General features: G+C 45.1%; 1 protein-coding gene across 1 annotated transcript in view; it reads right to left on the bottom strand.

Moving 5' to 3' along the window:
• PLXNC1 (plexin C1) overlaps positions 1-26,705 on the bottom strand; it is a gene marked incomplete at its 5' end in the record, with an annotated part of 141,038 nt that overhangs the window by 93,791 nt on the left and 20,542 nt on the right. Inside the window, 3 exons of the mRNA XM_084255964.1 lie at positions 8,842-8,942; positions 12,497-12,628; positions 25,707-25,847. Coding sequence (XP_084112090.1) covers positions 8,842-8,942; positions 12,497-12,628; positions 25,707-25,847 — 374 coding nt within the window. The remainder of the gene's footprint in view (positions 1-8,841; positions 8,943-12,496; positions 12,629-25,706; positions 25,848-26,705) is intronic.

Raw genomic sequence — 26,705 nt, forward strand, 5'->3', positions numbered from 1 at the left:
TGGTCATCCCTGAAGGCTCCCTATGGACCAGGCCCTCTCCTCTCCTCTCACAGCCACGAGGAAAGATGTCTCCTCCCCTCCCGCTCCCCATTCTTCAAAGTGGTAGGTAAAGGTACTGGCTTCAGTGCTAGCGCTAAGCCTACATGTGATGCCTGGTTCCACTGACTCGTCCAACCTGTGGGAGGCAGAATAATGATCCCTAAGGCTTAATCTCTGGGACCTGTGAAAACGTTACCTTCCGTGGCAGAAGGGACTCTGCAGATGTAATTAAGGATCTCAAGATGGGAAGATTATCTTGAATTCTCTAAATGGGTCCAAAGGAACCCCAGGGTGCCCAGGAGAGTCTGCTAGAGGAGATGTAGTACCAAAGTCGAGAGCCAGAGAAGCAGGATGTTGCATTGCCGGCTCTGTAGAGGCAAGGGGATGTGAGACAAGGAATGCGGGAAGCCTGCAGAAACCAGGAAAGGCCAGAAAACACCATTCTTGCAGCAGCCTCCATAGGAATACAGCCCTTCCACACCTTGATGTAGGCAGAGAAACCCGCTGCAGACTTCTGAGATAATAAGTACACGTGGTTGTAAGCCATCACGGCCGTGGGAATTTGTCACAGCAGCGGTAGGAAATGAATATACAACCTAAGGCTGTTTTCTCATCTCTAAAGTGGGTATTGCAACAGCACTTACTTCACAGGGGATCAGGAAGACAAAAGCGAACGTGCAGGGCACAGTGTCTGGTGCATGATAAGCGGATTCTCCTCCACACATGTAGACCTGACTCCCGGCAGGGCCTAGGCTCGAGGCAGGCGTCTCTGGAAAGGTGCGCCACTGTGTTCTGAAGGACGAGGGGCTAACCCACGACGCCTCTCCTGAAAGGCCCTCGGGGATCTTCTCTGCTGCATGTTGCCCACCTCTCACAATGGCAGAGTCACCACAGTGACTCAGGCTTCAGGAGAACGTGGCTATGGGCTACCAGGGTGATGTTGTAGTGCAGAAACAGCCCTGGGGTGGATGGGCCCTCGGGGTCAACAAGCAGACCCGGGGAGGCTCGGGAAGGGTGTCTCATGAAGAGAAGGAAGGTGGAGCTCAAGATGGGAGAGCAGAGTGAGGAACTGGATGTGCCCATCAGAAATCACTAGACTCTTTTTGTTGCTTTGGGGTAATGAGGGAAAATGTGTTTGACAAATTTCAGTTTTTCTTCTTTCATCTTCAAAATACTCTTATCCCCAACCCTTTCAAAAGTCTGTCATTAGGCCATGTTGAGACTGGTCTCCTTCACAGCCTCTTGTACAACGGCCTACCAGCCGCTGGAGACCCCCAAGTCACTACCACCAGGGGCTGCCTGAAGGTTTTCCCCTGTTAATATGGGAGAAGGTGGGGAAGTGTTAAATTTATGTGAGGAGTCAAGGGGTGCCTTGTCCCCACCCTGAACAAGTCCTGGGCAGGGTCAGGTCTTATAGGATAAGCCACAAATAAGTAAAGCATGAGGCCCTTTCTGCATGGCTCATTTTCTGAAGAGGACTCAGTCCTGGTTCCATGACATTACTGGGCCCAAAGCAAGTGGCGCCCCATGGGGCACTGGTGGGAATAAATGGCTGCTGAGGAGATGACCCTGAGAGATGTGAGATAAGCTCACTCTTGACAAAATAGACCTAGAGACAATGACGCCGGGAGGGGCCAGGGCAGGAGGGAGAGCTGATGCTCAGGAGAAAGCAGTTCGCCTTTGACACTGCCATCAGGATAATCTTCTTAAAACACAAATATGATCATGTCAGCCCTTCAGTAAATTCCCAGCACCAACCAATAACAACTGCTAATCAAGTCCAAATTCAGAGCCCTTTGCATCCCAGCTCCAGCCAGCACCCTACCTACTGCCTTCCTTCCGGAGCCAGGACTAGTGGGATGCAATTCAATCCGCCACTGCCTCCTCCCAAGACCTCTCTCTGTGCTGGTTCTTCTACCTGAAATGCCTCCCACCCTCGGTGAATGTCCACTTAGGCTTCCAGGCCTACTTTTAATGTCACCTCCTCTCAGAAGCCTTTCCCAACAGTGGTCACAACTAATGGCTCGTTCCTCTGCCACTTGCACCATGCGAACAGCCCATGTACCTTGAGTGCTGACCATCCACAGACTGTGCCTAGGGCTTCCTGCACGCGATCTGGTGTGATTCTCAGCAACCTTAGGAGGTAGGTACTGTTAGGAACCCTGCATGACAGGAGCGGAGAGCTGGCACAGAGGAGGTAAGAAACTGGCAGGTCACACGGAAGCCTGGAGGCCACCCTCAGCAAGCCCACCCAGGGCCTGTGCCCTCCCTCCTCTGCTTGGAGAGAGGAAGTCACCCCCCTGCATGGCTGTGCCTCGTCAACAGCTACTCGGCTACATTCCCAACCGGCAAATGACACCTGTCCTCCTGGTCACCCAAACCCATGCTGCACTCCTTGCCCCACAGTCTCAATGCCGGCATCACCCCATTGCTGGGAAGCAAGTGGGAACTCCCCATTTCAATATTTCCTTAGACAAAGGGAAGAATACATCTTCCAGAAAAACTGTGACCACCTTGGTATTTTATTTTTCATTTCATGGCCCTATTTTTAGCGTGTCAGACTCAAGGGGGAATCCAATTAATCACTAAGTCCTGTCAATTCTATCTTCCAAATAGCTCTTAAATCCGCCCACTTCTTTCCACCACCACTATCATCTCTAATTCAGCCCCTGGTCTCTTGCTGGTTCACAACCCCCTTCTAAGATATTTGCCAGCTTCCAGTGGGGTCTCCTCTCGTCTACCTTGCACCAGCGTGCTTATTCTAAAACACACATCTCATCTAGTCTCCTATTAGAAGCCCTGGAATGGCTTCCTGAAGTCCTTCCACCAAAATCCAAATTCTTTAGCATGCCTTATGATACCATCCTCACCTGTCCTTGTCTATGAGGCACCCTACTCCCAACACGCCTTGATAGACTACACTCTTCTTTCATGCCAAGCTTCTGGCCTTGGCACAACCTGTTCCCTTAGCCAGCTTCTCTGGCCTCCTCTTTGCTTGGCTGATATATGTTCACACATCAGGTTCAGTTTAGACCTCTCTTCCTCCAGGAAGCCTTCCCTGATCTTTTAAGTTTGGGTTAGATGCTTCTTATGTGCTCCCGTGGAATCCTCCATTGTCCTCTGTGCCAATGTGTATTATAGGTAGGTAGGTTGGTTGGGAACTCCTTAAATTATGGTAGATCAGACTTTTGTTCCCAAGTCTTCAATCACTCCTGTAGTAGAATCTCAGTCGTATCATGTACCAGGTCCCTTTGTGGGGTCTTCCACTAGAGTAGGTGGGGTATATTTCCCTTCCCCCTTGATGCTGGGCTTGGCTGTCTGTGGCTTGTGCATCAGTGGGACATCAGCAAACACAAGGTGAGCAGAAGCTTTGAATGTGCTGCTCAGTTTAGCTTGGGTTCAGTTTGTGCTTCAGCCGTTGGCTTGAGGAGAGTACATGCAGGATGGAAGCCATGTGAAGCAGACATCAAACTCTCGACCTGTGGCTTGCTGAGCCCACTACCCACCTATAACCCCTTGCAGGAGCTCACCCACAAGCAAGAAAAACAAATGTCCGGTCTTGTCGGTCACTAAGAATTCACGGCTAACACAATAATGCTGAAGCAGAAACCCGAGTGATACCTTTGCCTCTCTCCCTCGCTAGACTGCAAGTTCCATGTCAGCATGAAAGAACTAGATCCCAAGCACCTATGTTAATGGGCTGCAGCATGTTGGTGCTTAATAAATAACTGGTTGATATTGGACTGAATGAACGCTGGCCCCTGACATGTCTGCCTCTCTAGCTAGCATATGAATCCTTAAGGCCAAGAATAGCATCTGATTTCTCTCAGTAGCACCTAGTATCTCACTTCCCACATTGGGTTCTTGGTAGATATTCAATAAATGTTTGTTGAAATAAAATAAATTGAATTTTGTGGGCTGGCTTGGAAACTGGTCCTTAATTTATGACATTGTTTCTATGGGAAAATGCATTCTGAGTGCCAAACAAACTTGCAAATGAACTTTTGGAACCTCACCCGTTCATTGGTTCAGGATTGTCAGTTTTGTGGAAATCCATAACTGAACACATGTGCTATGCTTTGCAATATGGGAGAAACTGAGAAATTGCTTCCAAACCCAAGATATTCAGCCTGCAAAAAATTCACTTTCCACCCACACAGACAAATTCAGCACAGGTTGGATTTGAAGTTCCAACAATAAAATACTAGACTTTTTAGAGCTCATTGTTTATCTAATTGCTTTTTATCTGCTTATATTGGATGCCTATTCTTAACACCCGATCAAAAAGGAAGTTAAACTCATTTTCTTGGAACCCCCTCCCCAATCCACTTTCTAGACACGTATGCAAGAAAGCTCAACCTTCTCAACAGAAAAAAAAAAAATTATTTTTCTAAATAAATCTGTGACATTTAAAATAAACACAGTGGGATGCTCTACAGTTATAAGAAAACATCCCCCTTTAGAATTCCTAATTTTGAATGGTACTGGGAGCTTCAAGTGAGTCACAGATCTGAGGCTTAGTTTTATTTCATCTTAGGCCAGGACCAAGGCAGTTTGAAACCAAACGATCTGACATGGCTGGGAAGGACCCTTAGTTCACAAATCCAGAATGTTTTAGGATATTTAATACCCACCTCTCAACCTGCCATAGGTAGAATTTCCCAATCAGTCAACCTGACAGATGCTTTTTGATACCTAGTAAGTATCAGATACTGTTCTAGACTCTGAAGATGCAGTAATGAACAAGTCAGACACGATCCCTATGTTCGTGCAAACACAGATTGTAATAAAGGGAGAGACAGAGAAGTAAGATGAATACAGATGGTGATGGGCCCATAAGGAGATTAAAGCAGCAAAGTCATGGGGAATGAGGTGAGGCTTCTTCAGACCCGGCCGAGAGAGATGTGTCTACTTTGGCCGGCATTGGGAATATTTGGGGAAGAATGTTCAGACTGAAGAAACAGTAAATGCAAAGTCCCTGAGGCAGGAACAAGTGTGGCATGTTCCAGAAAGTCAGTGTATCTGGGGTTGAGTAAGGGAAGGAGAGGGTGGCATGAGATGGAGCCACGGGCCAGATTATGGGAAGCCCCGTATGCAGCCCTGGCTGTCAGGGAGTCATCCTGAAATCTGAGATGGAAAGCCAGCGGAGGATGAATTTTAAGCCGGGGAATGACATCATCTGGTTGAGGTTTTAAAAGGCTTACTCTTCAATGCGGATAGGCCTGGAGGAGATTATAATAGCAAAATCAAGTCAGAAGGAGAAAGGCAAATACCAAATGATTTCACTCATATGTGGAACACAGAGAAACAAAACAAAGGAACAGACAAAACCAAACCAAAACAAACTCTAGAAATCTAACTGTCGAATTGAGCCTACCAGAAGGGGAGGGAAAAGGTGGGTGGCAAAGCATGGCGTGGACTACAACGCAGTGGACTACAACGCAGGACAGTGGGTCCCTTGGTGGGTGTGGGGTGGTGACATAGGGCTGAAGAAGTGGGACCCTATACCACTGAATCACAGAGGGTGTTGCAGTTTCCTCAATGAAAAATACAGTAAAAATTTTTTTGAAAGGCTCACTTCTTTGGGATAGTACAGGGCGGGCCGAGGGAGCAAGAACAGAAATGGGAAGCAGTAGGATTTACAGAGAGCGACAAGTCACAGCCCATTATCAGTTAGAGCTACATGTTCTCCAACTCTTCCATTATTCACCTCTCTGCGCTCACTGAAACCAGGTTCCCCCTGAGGATACAGCTTCCCTGCAGCCCTCTCAATGGCTGGCGGCTCCCTCTCCCTCGCCATGGCTATCTCGTGTGTGTCTTGCTACCTTTCTGGGTGAGTCTGCTCCCCTCTTTCCAAGTCTGTCCGCGGAACCTGTCCCAAGTTTGCCAATCCACGCCCCTCGTCCAGTGACTGTCCACAGACTCCCACCTCACCCAATTCCTTTCTCTCCCAGAATATTTATTTGGGTCCTCACTCTCTCCAGCACTGTCTCCATCATCAGTAACATCCACTCAGATGGCGAATCCATCTCACGCAGCTTCCTGACTCCTGACTGTCACTGATATCATCCCCCTGACAGTGACACAGCTGTACCGCAGACCTTGTCATCACCAGGGTGACCCCACCACCTCCACAACTTCAATATCAACCTCCCCCCAAAACCCAACCACTCCCCTTTTCTAGTTCCCCAGTCCCAGCAATTAATGCCAAGTGCAACCTCCCATGCACGGATCCAGCTGCCTTTTCACAGCCCTCCCTCCCGGCATGCCCTCCCTGCCCTCCTCAGAGTTCACCTGCAGCTCAGCGCTCCGGGCTGCACGCAAGTCTTGCTATCCGGGTCAGCATCACCATCCCTGCCTTGTATGAGCCGTCGGTGCCCGGACCCTTCTCTCCGTTTTTGCTGTATTTCCTGGCAAAGCCCAGACTCTCACAAAATCTCATTCTCCTCCCTTCCAGCACGGCACCGGCACCGATGAAGCCAACCACAGTTTCCAGAAGCAAAACCGCACTCACTGCCCTTACTGCCAAAGCAAGACCTGAGTGAGCCCCAAAGGTGCCCGGCAGGGCAGTCGCTCTGGCATTTCCCAGGGCCTGGCTCTCTCCCACTCTGTTTCACACCTTCTCTCCCCTTTCTCTTCAGCCCTGCAGGGGCTTCCTCCGCTCCCCTCACTCTCATTAGTTTCAGGTCACTGGAAATGCCAGAAGCAATATGAAAAGCTACGGAGCATCTCCCCACCAACTCCCTGCTCCTGGGCCCATATGCTTCCCCTGCCTGCCCATCGAGGGGGTGGGGTGAGCTGCCCCCCACCCCCAGGGCTGGCCTCGCCCCACTCCAGGCGCCCTCGATCAGCTGCTTCCCTCTGCTGAGTGACAACACGCCCCGCTCTGCCTTCCCCCTCCTGCATCATCAGTTTCTCCCTCTTTATTGGAACTTTCCCAACAGTCCCCAAAACACTATTATTTCATGTGTCTCCAGAACAGCAAAACTGTCTGGATTCCACTTTCTCCTCCAATGTCTGCTCTGCTACTTTTCTGTCTTTCTCAGCAAAGCACCTCTAAAGTGTTGGCTCTTTGCTCTCGCAGGGTTAGCACACTTCCCGCAGCCGGGGCCTGCTCACGGCCCCCAGCCCCAGTCATCACCCCATCATCACTCGCTAGGTCCAGCGGGTCACTTCCCCTCTCTTCCCCACTTGCCCTCTCTGCTCTGCCTGGCACAGGGGGCCACTCGCTCCTTCCTTCCTGCCCTGCCTTCCAGGAGACCACCCTCTTCAGATTGTCTGCATTCCTGTCCGACTCATCTCCCCATTTTTTTCTGCTTCGCCTCCTTGCTCCTTAGACATGGCTGAGTTCTGCCATGATGTCTCTCTTCACTGTCCACTCCTCCATCTTTCACCTGGTCTTCAGGCTTCTCTCCACACCACCTACACACCGGGGACTCTTAAGTTCACACCACCTGCCCACATCTCCCATCAACTCCGGCCCTGCACTTGCCAGCAGAGCCGCCCCGGCTATGTGTGGCCACTTCATCACCACCGTCACCACCCCCATGGCTGAATCCACACCTGCACGAGCTCTACGAGGACGGGGAATCCACACAAATGGAACAGGTCGGAAAGAGGAGGCCAGCGGCAGAGTTGGGTGTGCAGCGATAAAATGCGGTTCATGATCAGTTAATTTCTTAAAACTCTAGTCTTGGGCAAGCGACAAGAAGAAAACGTTCCTACCCAATTACAATTATTCATGAGAATTTTCCTGGCCCTGCTTCTTTTGTCTGCCAGTGATTCTGACGGAAACAGCCCGGTAAGGAAAAGCAGCGAAAGGCAGGGGCAATTATGCATCTTGCTGCATTTCCCCTTGAACTCTTTATTAATTCCATGCCCATATTTTTAGTTTGCTTCCCGAGCCTCTTGCCTGTACGGCATTTCCCCCTCTCCCATCATTTGTCTGGGTTTTCTCTGCAGAAGCTCCCCAGTTCTCTCAGCCCCCCACAGCCCCCATTTTCTATCCCCAGACTGTCCCTTGTTCTGCCTTCGGCTTCTCTGCACCTGCTCTGTTCCTTCTTATCCTTTTTCACCTTTCAAAACTGAAAGCACCAAACTGACAGACACTGTTATGGTGTTTTTTTTTTTCCCCCTGCCTGAGCTGCATCTCAGCTCGGCTCTCCCCCCCAACCTTGCTTCTATAGCTAGAGCTGAGTACTGGGTTGCCATGGCAACAGCGAATCCAACCAGGCCGGTCCCAGCGACGCTCAGAGCTGCCATGGCGAGGAAGCCGCTGCAAGTCGCCCCTGAGCCTGGCTGGGTGGTGAACATCGTAATTCAGGACCAGGCTGGGCAGATTCTGCCCGGAGACGGAGCTGGTACATCGGGCCCACAGCTGCACGCGGCATTTGGAGACACCGCCATCCACAGCGCTGCCTCCCAGCCCACAGCATGCCCAGCATTACTAGGATCCATCTGCAATGTCTCAAACATCTCCTATTCTTTCATCCTCCGTGAGGAAGAACACTGTGAAAAGTACAAGCAAGACTAGGGGCTCCCGCCCACCCTCTCCAGCCCCGTGCTGGGGAACCCCTAGTGGCCCCAGTCCAGGGACTTAGCAGCTCTGATGCGGCTGGGAACGTCTCTGAAAATTAATTAGGGTTACACAGTGATATCTCATCGGGGAGGAGACTGGTTCCCCTGGGGTCACTGGAACGGATGGTTTTAAGTGGGGCAACAAGTGTTCCGCCGCATGACACCTTTTTTTAATTGTTATTTTTTTGGAGACTGTGAGTTGGTGAGAACGAATTCAGGAAATACCTTTGCCGCTTGTGGCACCAGCCGCAGTGAGGGTCTGCCGCTGTGAGGCACTCCGAGCAGGATTTATGTTTACTGCAGTTGGCAACAGGAATCCTCCTCACCTAGAAATAAAGACGACAGCAGTCAGAGTTGCAGCCACCCTGGAAAAAGCGACAATATCTAATCTGATGAAGGGCCACGAGCAGCACATTTGTCAACACAAACTCGGAGTGTCTGTAGTGACTTGGGCAGGCTTTGGAAAGCGCAGGTTCCGAGACCTGGGTTGTTGACCAGAGGTTCTGGGGTCTGCCTAGAAATCTGTATTTTAAAGTCATCTCTTAGGGGAGTCCATTTGCACTGAGGGGCTAGTGATGATTCCCAAAGAAGGATGGAATCAGGCCCAGAGCCAGCCTGTGGTCAGTGGCTCTTTGGAAGTGAGTTCTCAGCCAGGATGGCCGACCTCAGGCTGGCACTGGAGGCGGATCTGAGGAGAGTCCTTCTCACCCCCTTCCAGGGGCAGCTCCATGACCTCAGCTCCTGGCTGCCTGCTCACATCCCCTCCACCGGACTTGAAGATAAAAGAAACAAGGGGTGGTTTCAAGTCACCCTCTGCCCCCTAAAGCCTCCTCTTCCAGTTGTCAGGAAACAGCAGCCCACAGAGTGGGCACCGTGCTGGGCAGAGCCAGGCATCCAGGCAGGCAGAGCTCCGAGGCAGGGGGTGGGAGGCAGGAAGGACCTGGGCATCATGTGGTGCATTTTCTGCAGGCAAAACCCCACGGCGGGTAGTGAGGAGACTTGAACTCATTAAGTCAAGAAGTTGCACAAGCCAGGAAGTATCAGTAACTTCTCAGAAAGTTTAGAGAAATGGAAAGAAAGTTCTAGGAGGGATTTGTGAGAAGAACTGGGGCTATCTTGAGGAACAGCCTTTGATTTCAGGACCCCGTGGAGGACAATCTCGCCCTTCCGTTTCCTAGTCCTCAGAGCAGCTGACAAAAGTGGTAGGCAGACCACTGGCCTCAGGCAGAATTAACCAGAATGTGGGTTATCTCCTTGCAGCTCACAAAACACCTTTTTATTGCTAGAGGATTTTCATGAATATCACAATCTCTCAAACCCTGTTTTCTCATCTATGAAAGGCTGATAGTGCTGCTCTCTTCACGGGATTATTACCAACACTGTCTGGCACAAACTAAATGTTCAATAAATGTGGGCTATTGCTATTATGTGAGAAAAGAGTTCCATGGTCCAACAAACATGTGAAAACTTATACTGAAAAAGCAAAATAGGTTTCCTTAGCTCAAGGCTACTGAGAGCCCTTGAATCTGTTAAACGCTGGGATACTCCTGCAGGGGTAGAGCGAGTAGCATCTGCTTCTCAGACTACTCTTGCTCTGCCACAGAATATTTAGTGGAGTATGAGTCTCTAGAACATTCTGTGAGAACTACTATACAATGTACTTAAACACATACATAAGTATGCAGAAAGAGAGGACACTATTAAAGCTATATTGGATCTGCTTCTGTAACTTAATAACACATTACAGCCATTCTCCACTGCAGGGCATGTATCTCCATTGAGTTATTTTTTTTTTAAAGATTTATTTATTTATTTATACAAGCACTGGGTACAGTCAGAAGCGTGGGAGGGTGAGAGAATTCACCAGAGCCAGAGTGGGGAACAGAACAGGCAGACTGACGAAATATACTGCTGAGGGGAGCAGCAGGCGGCAGGAGAGGTCTGCGCGCCATGTGGGACCCTCACCCGGAGGCCGGGGATCGAACCGGCACTTTGCAGAGGCTGTGGGCAGCTTCGCAACCCAACAGCTCAACCACTGTGCCACCGGGGAGGCCCCATAGAGTTAGTTTTAATGGCCACATATTCTATGGATGTACCAGGGTGTACTAGTTTGGCTGCTACTATTTCCTTCGGTTTTGTCTCTCCAGAGATGGTACCGATGTCTTGCATATAGGATCGCAAGCAATAAACCTACGTGAAGAATGTCAGAATAACCAACTTTAATGCCCAGTGGAAAACTCTTCCCAGGACTCCTGACTTCGAATGCCTAAGGACTAGAACTCTTTACCTTCCAGAAAATGAGGACTGGTGGTTCTCAATCTAGAGTCTTGTATTCTAGGGAGGGTAGTAATGAGGATTTATGAGCTATTTGCAATAGTTCAAGAAACTAAATGGAAAAACATGCACAGATTAAGCAAGATTTTATGCTTCTTTGCTTTGGGTTGGAATTTTATCAGCTCTGTGTGGTAGCACAGTCTGTCCTCTGACTGGCAGTTTTGAGATGTCCTTGATAAATACAGCCTGAGAATGGGAATTGTTACTTAATATACGCAGTTTATTGAGAGGACACAAATTTTTCAAATATGGGAACACTCTGGAGAAGAAACATAATAAAATGTGTTGGAATGGTGAAGTCAAGAAGATTCTATATAATGAACTGGTTTACAAAGGTATGAGGTCCAGATGTGGCCATCTCAACGTGCTCTTTTGATAGAACTGCCTTTCCAACAAGCAAAAGGGTAACATGACCTTTTTAGGAACACCGGAAACTAAAAAGCACTTGCATGCCCAACCCGTGACTCTAACCACAGTTGTAGATTGATGCCGTGTTATTCTCCTTAGAATGATTGAGAAGAAAAGAGTGGAAAGTGGGGAAGGCAGGGCATCTGTTACAGCCATTATATAATTATGTACGTCTCAAAGATCATCTTTGTATTTTGCAGGTTCAACAATCATGGGTCAAAACGACTGTGCCAGGACGGCCTGTTCGGTTTTCACAAATTGGGATTCTGATCTCATGTACCAGATCTGACAGAGTGTCAGCCTGCTAATATATATATATATATATATATATATAAATATATTAATATATTAATCTATAATGCATTAATATATGCTAATAATATGCACTTTTAGTATATATATATATACACTTAAGCAAGTTATTTAACCTCTTCCAAGTCTCAGGGTAATTTTATCTCATTAAATTATTAACATATTTCATTAAGATTGCTTATGATATATCTGTATACACAACTCTGTGCATCTAGAAAGACCATACTTAGAATAGTAACTAGAACATAACAGGGGCTCGACAAGAATTATTTGCTATCACCCCTCCCCTTGGTGAAAATACTTTGCAAAATGAAGCAAATATAAAAGGATAACTTTTTAATTTCAGCAGGAGAAAGCAGGAAGAAAAACTGAAACAGCCTGATAAGTTGAGAGAGGGGGTGAGTACCATAATTTTTTTTTTGGTTCATGAATGTGGATGAGACTGTGGTCTGATATTAACCTCCAATTCCAAAGGCAGTCCCACCAGGTGTATTCACAAATGCATCTAACTGCCCAGTGCCCACATAATAGATGTGTAAATTCAGTTACCATGCTGATTATGTACCTATTTGCAAGCACAACCTCCTCTGAAAAATGTGGCATTATGAATACAGCCAATAATAAAATTCTCTAAATAGGTGATATTTTTTGCTTACTTAGTGACAGTAAGGTTTTTAATTCCATGCCTGTGAGCCACTGCAAGTCTTCTCAAAGCCTGCAGCAGTGCTTAAACTTAGTAGTTTGAAGTAATAGCTCTGCCACTAGATAATGACATCAATGAATTTTTATTCATCAGTCAGAAGCAATAACTAGTATTTCTACTTACCTCTTTCCCAGCTGTTAGGTAGATGTAGGTATTATTGGGGCAAGGAACAAGTTTGTAGAAAACAGGTGTTTCTTCTTTAATTTCATAGATAACCTCTGGACAATTTGCAGTCAAATTCTCATCAAGAATAACCTATTTATTTTCAAAAGAAGAAATACGATGTATATTAAATACTTTGAATAGCAAGGGAGCAAAACTTGTAGCTTAATTCTAAAACCACATCTTTTCTTACTCTACACTACACATAGTGGATAAGATACCATGTTTCTTAATCATCCTCTCATGGCTTAGTCTTCAATAAGACTGGTATTAATACACTATTTCTGCTTTTGTAGGGAACAAAGTCATAGACACATAGACACACACAGTCCCTCTTCAATACTAGGACAGAATCTTCAACTGTCCAAGCTTGTGATCCACATTAGTACTTTATCAAGAGTGACCTTAAAACTAAAGGAGCAGGCTCAACCAATGTTTACATGGGTTATTCTGGTTTTCCTACATGAGTCTATGTAGTCATGCATTTTAAGGTAACCAGGACAACCCAGGCCTAAACAAGCAGATGTGTTTGTATATAAAATAAAAGCAAATGTGGCTTTGAAATTGTACATACCCGAGTTTCACTTGTGTTCCATCAATAAACATCTGCTGAATGTCCACCGTGTTTAAAAAACGGCAGTGAACAAAATAGGGGTGGGGTGGAGCAGAATCTTGCCCTCGTGGAAGGGAACATTTGTGTGTGTGTTGGGGAGTGGTGGCGGACAGTAAAAAGTCCTAAAATACATTAGAAGGTGATACTAGTCAAAACAAAATAGGGGAAGAAGATGGAGATGCAGGCTCAGAGGTGGTCTCGCTGGAAGGTTAACATTTATTTCAGGACTTGCTGGAGCTGATGGAGTGAGTCATTTAGATGCTCTCAGATGAGAGCCCGGTGCAGAGGTCCTAAAATAAGAGGCAGCCAGGATGGCTTGAGCACAGTGAATGAGGTTGAAAGGGGTGGACCGAGAGGGGATGGAGAGGGTAACACAGGTTCTTGGAGGCGTGGGTAAAGATTTCGCCTCTGACTCTAGGTGACAGGGGAAGCTATCACTGGGCTTTCAGCAAATGGGTGACACAGGAGTGTGTGGTTTCAAGCATGGGTGTGAAGGCTAGTCAGGAGACTACTGACACAACCCTGGGGAAACAGAATGATAGCTTGAGCTCACATTTGCATCTTGTCTCTACTCTTTAAGTTGCTGTGTTACTGTGAACTAGTAACTTACTTAACCCCCTGGGCCTCAACTTTCTCCCTCTCTAACCTGGGGCTATCAGCCTGTTCCTTATATACCATTGCTGTAAGGATCAAATGAGAATTATAAAGGATGTGAGCACATAATCAATGCTCACTAGTTAATAATCCATTATCAGGGTGGGTAGAGATAATAATCCATCATCAGCGTGGGTAGAGATAATAATCCATTATCCTTTTGTGTAGAGACCACATGTTAATCTTCTTTGCACCTGGCCCTTCGTCCAATCAAATACTTTCAAATACTTTGAAAGTGAAGGTGTTCAATCTTTTGTCATTTCAATCACATCCATATATAAAATCCAGATTCATATTTCTACCACTGTGGATATTAATAACATTGGGGACATGATCCAAAAAGCAAAAAATGGCACCTGAGATTCTTTTCAGTCAATCTGCATTCAGGTATCAACACTGTGCCTGAACCTATACTACCCTGATGGCAGTTAGCTATTTGCTATTTAACCAAAGACTCCCTGTCAATTTGCCATGTGTTAACCTGGGCCCGAGTCTGGCTTTATCCTGTTATGGTGACTGCCTTCATCTGCACTGAGTCAAACCCAGGTGGATTTAGTGCAACTGGTAGCTCCCACAGAGCCTACTCATTAAATTCAGTAGTGAGCATCTCTGTAAAAGTCAGTCTCACTAATTAAATTTATTAAGTGTAACTTTTTGAAAAGGGAACAGAAGCATGTAAGTCCTAAGGGAAGTGGGAAAGGTCTGTACCTCAAGTCATTTAAAAATGACTATAGCTGCACCATCGAGCATGGTAGCTACTGGCCATACATAGCTACCTAAATTTAAGTTAAAAAGTCAGTTCCTCAGTTACCCTAGCCACATTTCAAGTGATCTAGTCACAGAGAGGTAGTGGTGGCCACATTGAGAGAATACATACAGAACATGTCCATCGTCACAGAAAGTTCTGGTGGACAACAGCAAAGTATGAGCAAAGGGAGACATCAGGCAGGCACCGGCTGAATGTGGACTTGCCAGGACCTTGTCTTCCCACTGCTAATTCATATTCTTTATTAATTGGCTTAGATGCACACAGTTGATCCAGATCTAAAAAGTAATTGTATAGAGGAAGAGAGATAGGAAGACAGTTTAGAAAAGAAATAAAGAGTGATAGGAAAATTCCCCAGTGAGACTCATGAGTAGAAAAGCTGTTATCCAGATCTCTCTTGAGGAATTCATCACATCAAAGGCATCCCTTGGCACAACCACCTCATAGACTTGCCAATAAAGTTGATCCCCAATACGATCAAGGCCATCGTGCTAACTTCCATTTAGGATTGGGAAGCAGAAGGAACAGCGGAACAAATGAAATTGTAGCCTAAGAAAGCGAACAGCTAAAGCTACAATGTGTGACATCCTATAGGACAGCAGCCTTCTCTTCCTCGGTAAGTCAATGTCCACATATAAGGAGGGACCACTCTGGATTAAGACAGAACCGCCACATGTGATTTCAGGACCTTGTTTAGAAACCCAGTTGAGCAAAAACAATTTTAAAAAGATATTCTTCAGCCATTCAGGAAAATTTAATTATATGGACTCAAAATAAGATCATTCTAACGAATTACTGGTAATTTTGTTAATTATGATAATAGCATCATGGCTATGATTATTTAAGAACATGATCATAGTTTTTAAGAAATATATGATGAAACATATATTTGACTGTCTAAGATTCACTTTGAAAGAAAAAAGTTAATATAAACATAATTGATAAAACACCACTCATCCATTTTAAGTATAGCATTGTACAGCAGTTTTTAGTGGGGCTTATTTTATTTTGTTTACTCTTGGACCATGGTTGATGCAGATGTGCAGGAGCTAGAAATAATCTAGTTTGGGGCAACACTGACTTACTTCCCTGATACCTTGGAGCTACAGCACCAATATTCTCTCTCAAACTCAGAGTTAGGGAAGGAATGCCTTTCTTGCACTTAAAAAAAATAAGCAAATCAAAGTACACTATGTGCCAGGGTCGGTCCACCAATTTCCTAAATAAACCACATGGAGTGGTCGAGCCTAAAACTTGTCCTGGTAACTACATACACTGTTCAAACTGGCATGTTTACTGATGGTGGAAATGAGTCTTCTTGGAGGGTAATTTGGGATTATCTATCAGAAGTATAAAGCACATATCCTCGGACCCTGAAGTCCTTTGTATATATGTGAAATAATACACATACATGGACAACATGGATATTTGTTACAGCATCATGTGGTATAAACAAAAGACTGAAAGAACCTGAATGTCCCAGAGTAGGGAACTGGTGAAATAAATAGTGCAAACAATATGACCCAGTTATTCCACTCCTAGGTATCTACCCAAAGAACATAAAAACACTAATTTGAAAGGAAACCTGCACCCCTATATTTACTACAGCACTATTTCTAACAGCTAAGCTATGGAAATAAACTAAATGCCCCCCAAAACAGAGGAATGGACCGAGAAGATGTGGCATGTAAACACAATGGAATACTACACAGTAGTAAAAAAAAGATAGACTCATGCCTTTTGTGGCAACATGGATGAAGCTGGAATACTGACGCTATGCAAAATAAGTCAAAGGAGAAATATAAAAATCAAATGGTTTTGCTTACATGTGAAATACAGAGAAACCAAACAAAGACAAACCTTGAAAGCTGAGTGGAGATGGTAGGTATCCAAGAGGGGAGGAGAGAGGTGAAGATAGGGTTGGAGGAAGGGAAGTAGGGAAAGCAAAAGGGAAAATGGTGATGGACTATGGGTGTTTTGGTGGTGGGAGAACTACAGAAAGCACAACTGAGGGGAGAAATCATATACTGTCCAAGATTAACAATGATGTAAAAAAAAAGTACTACATTTAAAAATTAAAAACAAGGACAAAATAATCCAAAAATACCCTCACCAAAAAAATAAATAATACAAACAATGTAATACTATTTAGTCATAAAGATAACTAGAAAACCCCTTATGTATGGAAATTCATTTGGAACTACACAAAACCCCATTAGTGAAAGTTCTCCTGAGTCAAAGTGGGGAGAAGGGAGGTATTACACTTCCAGACTTCAAACAATACTACAAAGCCATTATAATAAAAACAGCATGGTATTGGAACAGAGAGAGACACAGATCAATGGATTTGAATTGAAAGCTCAGAAATAAAACCACACATATAATCAATTAACCTATGACAAAGGAGCAAAGTATATACAGTGGAATAAGGAAAGCTTCTTCAATCAATGGTGTTGGGAAAACTGGACTGCAACATGCAAAAGATTGAAACTAGATTACCATCTCACACCATATACAAAAATCACTCAAAATGGATAAAAGACTTGAATGTAAGACCTGACACCATAAAATACAGAGAAGGAAATATAGGCAAAACACTCCATGACATAATCCTCAGAAACATCTTCAAGGATTCTTCTCCAGTAGCAAGGAAAACAAACAAGTAGATAAACAGCTGGGACTATATCAAACTAAAATGCTTCTCTACAGCAAGAGAGACAATAACCAAAATGAAGAAACATCCTAGTGAATGGGAGAAAATATTTGCATGCCATATGACAAATAAGGGAATGATGAAATATCTACAGAGAGCTTACACAACTCGAGAAAAACAAAGCAAAAACCCAATCAAAAAATGGAAGAAGAACTAAAAGACTTCTCCAAAGAAGAAATGTAAATGGCCAATGGGAATATGAAAAAATGTTCAACATTACCAATTATCAGGGAAATGCAATAAAAAACCTCAATGAGACACCACCTCACTGCATTAAAAAAAAAAAAAATCAACTGGAAACAGCAAATGCTGGAGAGGATGTGGAGATAAAGGAACCCTCATACACTGCTGGTGGGAATGTAAACTGGTCCAGCCACTATGGAAATCTGTGTGAAGGTTTCTCAGAACACCGTATGATTCAGCAATTCCACTCCTAGGAATCTACCCAAAGGACACAAAAACACTAATTCAAAAGGAAATCTGCACTCCTGTGTTCACTGCAGCACTATTTACTAGCCAAGATATGGGAACAACCCAAATGTTCCCAAATAGACAAATGGATCAAAAAGTTGTGGTATATTTATACAAAGGAATATTACTCAGCAATCAAAAAAGACAAACTCATGCCATTTACAGAAACACGATGGACACTGGCAGGGATTATGCTAGCTGAAATTAGTCAGAAGGAAAAAGATAAATATTGGATGGTCACTTATATGTGGGATATAGCAAAACCAAACAAAAGGTCAAGGAAAAGTCAAAACTATCAAACTGACCATGAAACTGCGGCATACAGCAAAGGAAGGGGGCTGAGAGGGAGTCAAAACAGGGGAGGGAAGAACACAGGGAATATGGTGATGGTTAATGCGTGAAATGGTGGTGAGAGACTACAATGTTGTAAGAAAAAATTTAATTAGTCAATAAAAAATTTTTTTTATTTTTTATAAAGATTCATTTTTATTTATTTATACAAGCACTGGGCACAGTCAGAAGCGTGGGAGGGTGAGAGAATTCACCAGAGCCAGAGCGGGGAGCAGAGCAGGCAGAAGGACGGAAGTACACTGCTGAGGGGAGCAGCGGGCGGCAGGAGAGGTCTGCGCGCCATGTGGGACCCTCCTCTGGTGGCCGGGGAGCAGCCGGGGATCGAACCGGCGCTGCAGAGGCCGCGGGCAGCTTTGCAACCCAGCGCTCAACCACTGCGCCACCGGGGAGGCCCTAGTTAATAAAAAAATTTAAAGACTTTTATGTTGTTTAACATGTAATATTAAATATGTTCACATATATGTATATTTTATATTACATGTTTATATACTCATACCCTATAAATGGTTAATATATGTTCAATAAAGAAGGGAGACTATTTTCCCCCTTTTGCTTGCAAACACATATATATCTGGAAGGATACCCAGGGAAACTGGTATCACTAGTTGGCCAGAGGTCAGGAACATGTGAATTTTACTGTAGTGTCTCTAGATGGGAGTTTTGAACAAAGCCAATGTAACAACCTAAAAAAAGAGATACAGACAATTTAAATGTACAAAGTATTGGAGGTTGAGTCACATTGTTTTTCTTTTTGCTAAGATTAATTGGAGAATGGTCATGACAGAACAGAAGGAACTTTTCATTTTCATCACAAGGAACCCAAAAGTGCTGACACAGAGGAATTGGGGCCTCTGCTTCCGTGGCCTCTCAGGTGGCCACAAAGAGAGACTGCTCTCTTTCTCTTCCGGATTTCTATTAATTTCACCTCCTCCACCCCTTCGCATCCCCACAGTCCAGTCCAGGCATACCCTGGGACACTGGAACTTCTAACTACAAAATCCTTGTCAATATCCCCCCGGAGAAGCCAGCCAGCAAGACTGGAGCAAGGGGAATGTTCCTTCCTTGGCTCAGTTTAGCTGGGCAGCCTCGGAAAAGAACACAATCATTGAAGCGATGCAGGAAGTAACGGTGAGTCACAGAAACCCAAAATGGGTTGAATTTTACATAAGAGAAACCTCATCCAATTCACACACACTCTCTAGGCCCGATGTGGATTTTTAATCTATCACTTCCAGGATACGCCCTTGATATAGAGTTGTAATCTGAAGTCGACCTGAGCCTCTGCCGCAGATACTCTTAATACACCTTCCTCCTTTGAGTGCCAAACGCTGCCTCCTCTGAGCCTCTTTCTCTGGTCACCTCACCATGGCACCCAGTTGTCTTCTCCCTATCACTCTGTTTACTTCATACTTGTCATGACCTGAAATCCATCATCAATGAATCCATTTACTTGCTTTCTGCCTTTCTTCTTCCCTCCATGAGAGCAGGGGCGGCCTATCTTGTTCACTTTTGTAGCCTCAGCACCCAAAACATATAAAGGGTGCCCAATACGTATTTATTAAATGAAAAAAATCCTCTATTAATAGTCAGGCTTTTCTAAGGCTCTCAGGTTTTCCCAGCTGAAGCCTGCATAGAAAACAAATTTTCCCTGATGGAGAATTTCGGTTCAAATCAACATATTGTTTCTGTTGACATCTTCCTGAAGCCTCATGGTAGGCTATTAACTAGCCTCGGGATTTCGTCGCTTTCAAACAAACCTCCCAACTGCAGTCCTGAAATGGATGGTGTGTGAGACTCCACACCACACAGTTGCGTTACAAGTTCAACACCACCCACGGGAGAGATAGCATGGTGACGAAAATGAGGGGGAGAGAAATTAAACAAAAGACTCTCTCTTTTTTTCTTTACTATTACCACAAGATGGAAAAAGACATGAGTGTTCAAAAAGCTGAAATATTTTACAACCAATTTCTTATTGCCTCACTCTGTGGGGCTAACCAGTTGAAAGGCAAACCAGTCAACCTCATTGATTTTTTTTTCCCCAGAGAAATGCTCTCAAGACTTAACACACATGTGTGTGCACGCACACGCGCGCGCACACACACACACACTCACAGAGTAATTATCCAATAGCATTTAATGTGCTTCAGTAGTTAGGAGTAATAACAATGAAATATAAAGATTAAGGCAAATTCCTCTGATTTCCAATCTACGTGTTTTAATGTGAGTGGTAAGAGGACAGCCACCCGAACCACAAGTTCTAGAGTTGGGGATTACATGGAATAGCTCTAAATTGGGGAGTCCCTGCGAACTCACAAACTGGAATGCATGGGATGGAGGAGGAATGCATTTGAAATAGCTTCATGGCACATTCTAAACAGCCCACCATGGAGCTCATTTTCAAGTTTTGACACTTCCTTTTTTTTCTTTTCACTTTTTGGTCCATTACCTCAGCTCAGCCAAACCCCACCACCCTCACTTCTGGTTCCAGATCCTGTCCTGAGTTCCCCATGGCATCCATTTCCTTATTTGAACATTCTATGGGAGGATACACAGAGCTTGGCCCGATCAGATATTTTATTTTATTTTAATTTAATTTTTTTTTCTGGGGGACCCTCGCTGGTGGCCAGGGAATGAACCAGCAATGTAGAGGCTGTGGGCAGCCTCACAGCCCAGCGCTCAACCGCTGCACCACCAGGGGAGGCCCAATCAGATATTTTATTATCTTCTTTCTCTCCTACTTCACTAGAAAACCAAGATAGAAGCCCCAGGGGCTACAAAACATGTCTTCCGTTTTCGATCCAAAAAGGATTTTGTGGAACTGGGTTGAGTTTCACTCCTAGTTTGGATACATGAAATGCATGAGTGGAAGTGGGATTCTGAAGGCTGCCTAGGTAGCCACTCCTGACTCCAGGGTATGAGCAATGCTGCTCTGTAGGCTTTGGGGAAAGGCTTTGGGGAAAGGCTTTGGGGAAAGGCTTTGGGGAAAGGCTTCCTAAGTCCTGAATCCTCCGTCAGTCCTAGGGATGCTGGAGAAAACCAAGACCAGCCTCCTTCTGTTGGAGCATTTCAAGAATCAACTTGAACTTGGATTTGGATTTCCTACCTTTGCTCTAAAAGAGCCCACTGAGGGAAAGCTGGGACCCGAAAGGTGTGCAGAGACTCCCCGAGATGCTTGCAGCCCCGAGAGGAGAGGGCACTGCCCTCTGTGAATACAGAAATCTGCACTCAGCGGGGCTACCAGGGGCCATCCCCAAGTAGAAACAAACTAAAACCACTGAAGCCACAGCCCCTTCTAATAAAACCTCAAATACCTGCATCTTGGTATTAACCGGGTACTGCAATATTAGAAAGAAAATAAAAACTAGTTGCACAAACGCCACAGATGCCATTTGAATTGTCAGTACAGTTGGGCTGGAGGGCAGACCGCTTCCATTCAAATCACTTTGAGCAAGTGGGCTGACCTCTCCGAGCTTTCGACTTTTTCATTTGTAAAGTTGGGATGGTAATGGTACTGACTCATGAGGATTAAACAAAGTTAACCCATGCAGACGCCAGTTCTAATGCCTGGCACAGAGTTAAGAGCTCTGAAACGTTAGCTATTACTATTCCTCGCCTGCAGCCTTCTTATCTTTTATGCTTCCAAGAAAGGTTAATGGGCATGAATAAAGTTACAACTTTCATATTTCATGCATATTCCATTATTACTTACTTTACCACCTGGAAAAGCTCAAAATATTCCATATATTCTGCCCTTGATATAAGGACAATGTTCCATATGAGATGATAAAGCCAGCTGAAAGGAATCCCAACCACAATAGATTGTGCCACAATCTGGAGGAAGATTCGGCAAGTGTTTATAGTAAGTCGGCAGGGTCCTGGCTGTGTGACATGTATAATGTGAATTCCCAAAAGCTGAGTTCAGTGTGGCCATACTTTTTCAGCAGACCTCAGTGGAGACGCTGACAAATGAAAAATTATAGCATACAATCATTTACAGAAAGGAAGTGAAATGAGGAAATAACCGGGGCGGGGTGGGGGGCATGGGGCGATAGGACATGACATGTATGGCTCTTAGGACCACACTCAAAAAATAAGGGGGCATGTCAGATACTCGCAAGGAGGAACCCTTTCAGTTCTAAATTCCTTCAATTCTAAAACCTTATTGACTCAGGAACAAAGGTAGGAGGTAGAGGTGGTAAAGGTATTAGCATATTGTAGCCTTTAGTTCTTCCTTTTACCATCAGTAACATCTTACCTTTGGAGGTACTGCTGGGTTACCTGGAAGAAGTGCATGTCTTTAAAGACACTTTTAAAGTGATTCAATATCTTGGCTTAAGCTCAAAATAATGTTTCCATATAATAGAACATGATGCAGCTATTTAAAAAATACTGTTTACAAAGGACTTGCCAGAACATTTTAATATAAGCATTTTCCTTCATTAACTGAAGAAAAAAAAGATGCAAACTTGGATAGAGTCTAACCTCAACTATGTAAAGAAAAAAACCCAAAAAACAAACAAGGATCTAAAATGCTGACAGCAGAAGCCTCCACGTGACAGAACAAGGGATGGTATTTCTTTGCTTTTCTTCATCCTTCACTTTGTAACTTTCTCCATGAGCACATATTACTTTCACAATAGGAAAAAAATAGTTCAATGTTCACAATTGTACCATATTAAAACTCCATGAGGTTTTCAGAGATTTAAGTCATCACAGGGAGTTGGGGGTTAGGGGCGAGAGTTTTTGCTAGTAAAAAATCAGCAATCAGCTCCCACCAGGTCTCATCCAGCTAGGGACACACTACAGTGCCTGGCATTAATCGAAATGCCATCGAGTCTCCATCCCTGGGAGACTGAGGAGTCAGTCTCTCTTCTCTTCCTTGCTTAGGTTTTGTTTCCCCGCTGCTCATTAGTTACCTCCACCGTGCGGTTTAAGAAGCCAAGCTTGTGTCTATCAATGCTCATCTTTTCTAACAGTTCTCGTGACAAGTCTGGCAAGGGAGAAGCTTGACTTTCTGAAACAAAGGGGCTTGGTGATTATTTGTGGTTTCCAAGTCATCTGCACAATCCCAGATCTTCAGGACACTGGGTTGATTTCAGGGGATGCATCCAAGAATCTGCACCCAGGATAGATGAGGGAGTCTTGGGGAATTACCAGGTTATCCTATGGTGACTGGCAGGGCCAGATCAGCTCAAAGTCATCCCTCGAAACCAGGATGACTCTCCCTGAGGGAGAGAACCTGCCTGAGGGAAGCTGAGGAGGAGGTTTAAGTCCCAAATGTTCTCACACCACTGAGGTAGTCCTTCAAGTTAGATGGTTCTGGCTTCTCAAGCTGGAAATCTTCCCTCAGCCTTAAGAACCCTGGTCACCCCAGGAACTCTGGTCCCCCTACCATGGGTCCCTATCAACCTGCTTCCCCACCCATACCCCACATCAGAAAACGCTCAGGGAGCGGCTGACGTTCCAGGGCCAGAGGCCACAGAACCAGGACAGCATGAGGGACAAGAACACAGTTTCATTCAGAAGTTGCTCCTTGTTGAAATCCCTGCTCTGCCTCTGTGTGACCTCGGCAAATTTTCCAGCTCTACAAGGCTTCTTTCCTCATGCACAAATGGGAATAGTGTACCTACATCACTGGGTGGTGGGAGGGACACAGCACGAAACCATGTAGAATGAAGGGCATGTAGGAAGCGTTGTATAAATCTCAGCAGACAAACAAAATGTCATCCTGCCCCCTTATTGATGGGACCCTGAAAATGAGGCTTTTTAAGGGGTACCCCATACAGATGCTGAAAAATGCGAGGCTGAATTCAGTCACTCATCTCTTCCCAAGCAGCTTGAAGCTGCACCTCAGACCCACCTCTCTGGGGCCACAACAGCACTAATAAGTGGCCAGCTGCACATGAACTGCTGGGGTGAACAAACAGGACAGGCAAAACCAGGCCATCCCATGGGGAACTATTTATAGCCAAGTGTTCCTTCACCTCCAATTTACCATGTAACAGTTTGGTTGGCTCAGCTTTGGGGAAACAGTGTTCTTGTCAAAACACTCATCAAAAATATCCTAAATCTGAAGAGATAATTGTTGAGGGTGCCCAGTAAGGATTGATGGAAACGTCTTCTGCCAGGTTAATAAGTCCAGCGGGCCTGACCAGGTTGACAGAGCTACAGCCACTGCCTCACACGAGGGCAACTTGCAGCGAATGAGTGACGGGTATTTACCTTTCCCCAGGAAATCGAGTGAACACAACAGGAAAGATGATCAATGTATACTTTAAAAGAATGTGTATACAAACAAACTCCCTCCCATATGTTACTGGGTTTCCTCCAAAGAAAACACATTAAATCAAATGCCTACCAGGCACACAGTACTACACCAGGCTGTGGGAATTCCTGGCCCCCTTCTCAAGAAGCTTAAAATCAAGTGGGGCAGGCAAAACAAACACCAATGAAAAGGTTAGGCGGTATCAAAGCAAAGCATTTGAAATGAGCCAAAGAATTATATAGATAATGAGTATTTCAGGAGGTAAGAAGAAAAACAATATCACTCCCAAGCTTAGGAACCCTCCAAGAGGAGGTGGAGTTTGAGCTGAGCCAACGCAGAGATACATGGAATCCAGCAAAGCAGAGGGAAAAAAGCAAGCAAGCACGCATGCTAGGAAGAGGTGTACTGTGAGCAAAGGTGTGGGGACACAACTATACATGTGGACATGTGGAACAGTAAGCAGTAGGGTAGGCTAGAGTGGGAGGGAGAACCAGGCACCATCAGAAGAGAAACTGTCTTTCAGGGAGTCTAGTACAATCACATTCCACAAATGAGGAACTGGAGGCTCAGGCTACCGGGACAGAAAAAGTACAGTTCCTAATCAGGAATGGAGGTGGAGGTCACAGGAGGTACTCACTAAATTCTTGCTGATGCAATTGATAAGATAACCACTGTATCATTGTAGCAAGCCACTAGATAACTCTGATTTTTATTTTCTCCTCCTCCCCACCAGCCCTCCAAGTGAATCGAAAGAAATCTCAATTTGACTAGGGTGTATCCATACAATGGGGAAAAAAATAGTCCTCGAGGATAAAAGTCAAGGAGAATCGCAAAGGATTTCAGATTGCTAACCTCTCTGTGGTGTGTGTGGGTACAAAGGGCAGAAAACAAACCCCCTCTGTGGGTGGCAAGTGGGCTGGAAGGAAGGAACACCTGTTTTTTCGTCTTTTCAAGGCCTGTAATCTCTCATCTCTTTGAAGTTGTGAGAAATCAGGTGCTTTTGTACATTTCCATTGTAAAGGAGAGAGAGCTGAAAGGTTAAATGTCTTAGGAAGGTGAGTCAGGGATGGGGTAGACCCCATGTACCTCAGCCTGGCAGCATATGAGTAAGGAGGGGAAAATAACTTGGCAGGCTCTTGGGAAACAAGGTGGCTGGTGCTTCATTATAAGCTAGGGGAGGTTATTACATATAGATTCCAGAAATTTCTCTAAAGTCATTTCAGGGTGTCTTTGAGGAGTGGTATGATCTTGCGTGTAATCAGAAACAGGAAAAAAAGAAAGGCACAAAATGGATCACTATTAAAATCAGCACTGAGGAAAGCACAGGGAACCAACCTTAAGTAACTGTCCACCTCCAGTCCCCAGGAACAAAACGGTCTTGTTCATGACCACGGTGCCGTAAACAGACGTCAGGTCGGAGTGGATCACAGTAGATGATGCGATTGGTTTGACTTTTTCAGGTCGATCCTCATTGTTCTAAACAAGTACACAAATGCACATTTTTTAAAAAAGATAATTTTTAACTTTAATTCTCATAACATGTCACTCATGCCCACTCCTCTTGCCCCAAATGCATTTCCTTATAGAAGATCCCCAGAAGCAACCTTTGTCCCTTTTATCTGCAAAATCACCACGTTTGCCCAACTCATGGAAAGCCATCTGTTTACTATGTATTAACGTGTATTGATTGCCAGCAGTGAGCAAGCCATCCACTTAACACTCCCCCAGCTGATATATGAGAGTTCTACTTCATTGCCAAGAAAGAGCCCACTGCTGAATTGGGAGGGAGACAATCTTAGAGTTGGCTCTTTGCAAGATCCTGCTGCAAAGTATTTTAGCTAGGAATTGGCTTCCGTGAGGTTAAACAAGCCATCTCCCAAGATGGGAGACAGACCGTCCTATTGGGTATGAGGGCAGAGAGGCGGGATTATGGATGTACAAGAAGGGGGCCGGCGATGTAAAAGCCCAAAGACAGGGTAATCCTCCCAGAGGGCTGGAGGGGATGATCCAGACCTGGACAGTAGGCGAGACATAGCCATAGGGCTAAAGAGGAAGCAAGCACGAGAGCCAGACCTGGTGCTGAAGGAAAAGCGTAACTCCCAACTCAAAGGCGTTTAAATGGTCTGAGGCTTTCAGGACACATAATCACATGCTCGCTCCTGATCATTAAATAAAGCCCCTCTTTCAAACCAGAGCAGACAGAGTGTCCACCGAAATGTCCTTTTCTTTCTTGTTTAAAGGCATGAAGTGCTTCATGCAGCTTCCTGCCTTCAACGACAGGAAGCTGAGTTTGTTACACAAATCTCTGGCAGATAGGGAGCTAGAAAGAGCGGT

This window comes from Talpa europaea (genome assembly GCF_964194135.1).
Source record: "Talpa europaea genome assembly, chromosome: 15".
NCBI classification, from domain to species: Eukaryota; Metazoa; Chordata; class Mammalia; order Eulipotyphla; family Talpidae; genus Talpa; species Talpa europaea.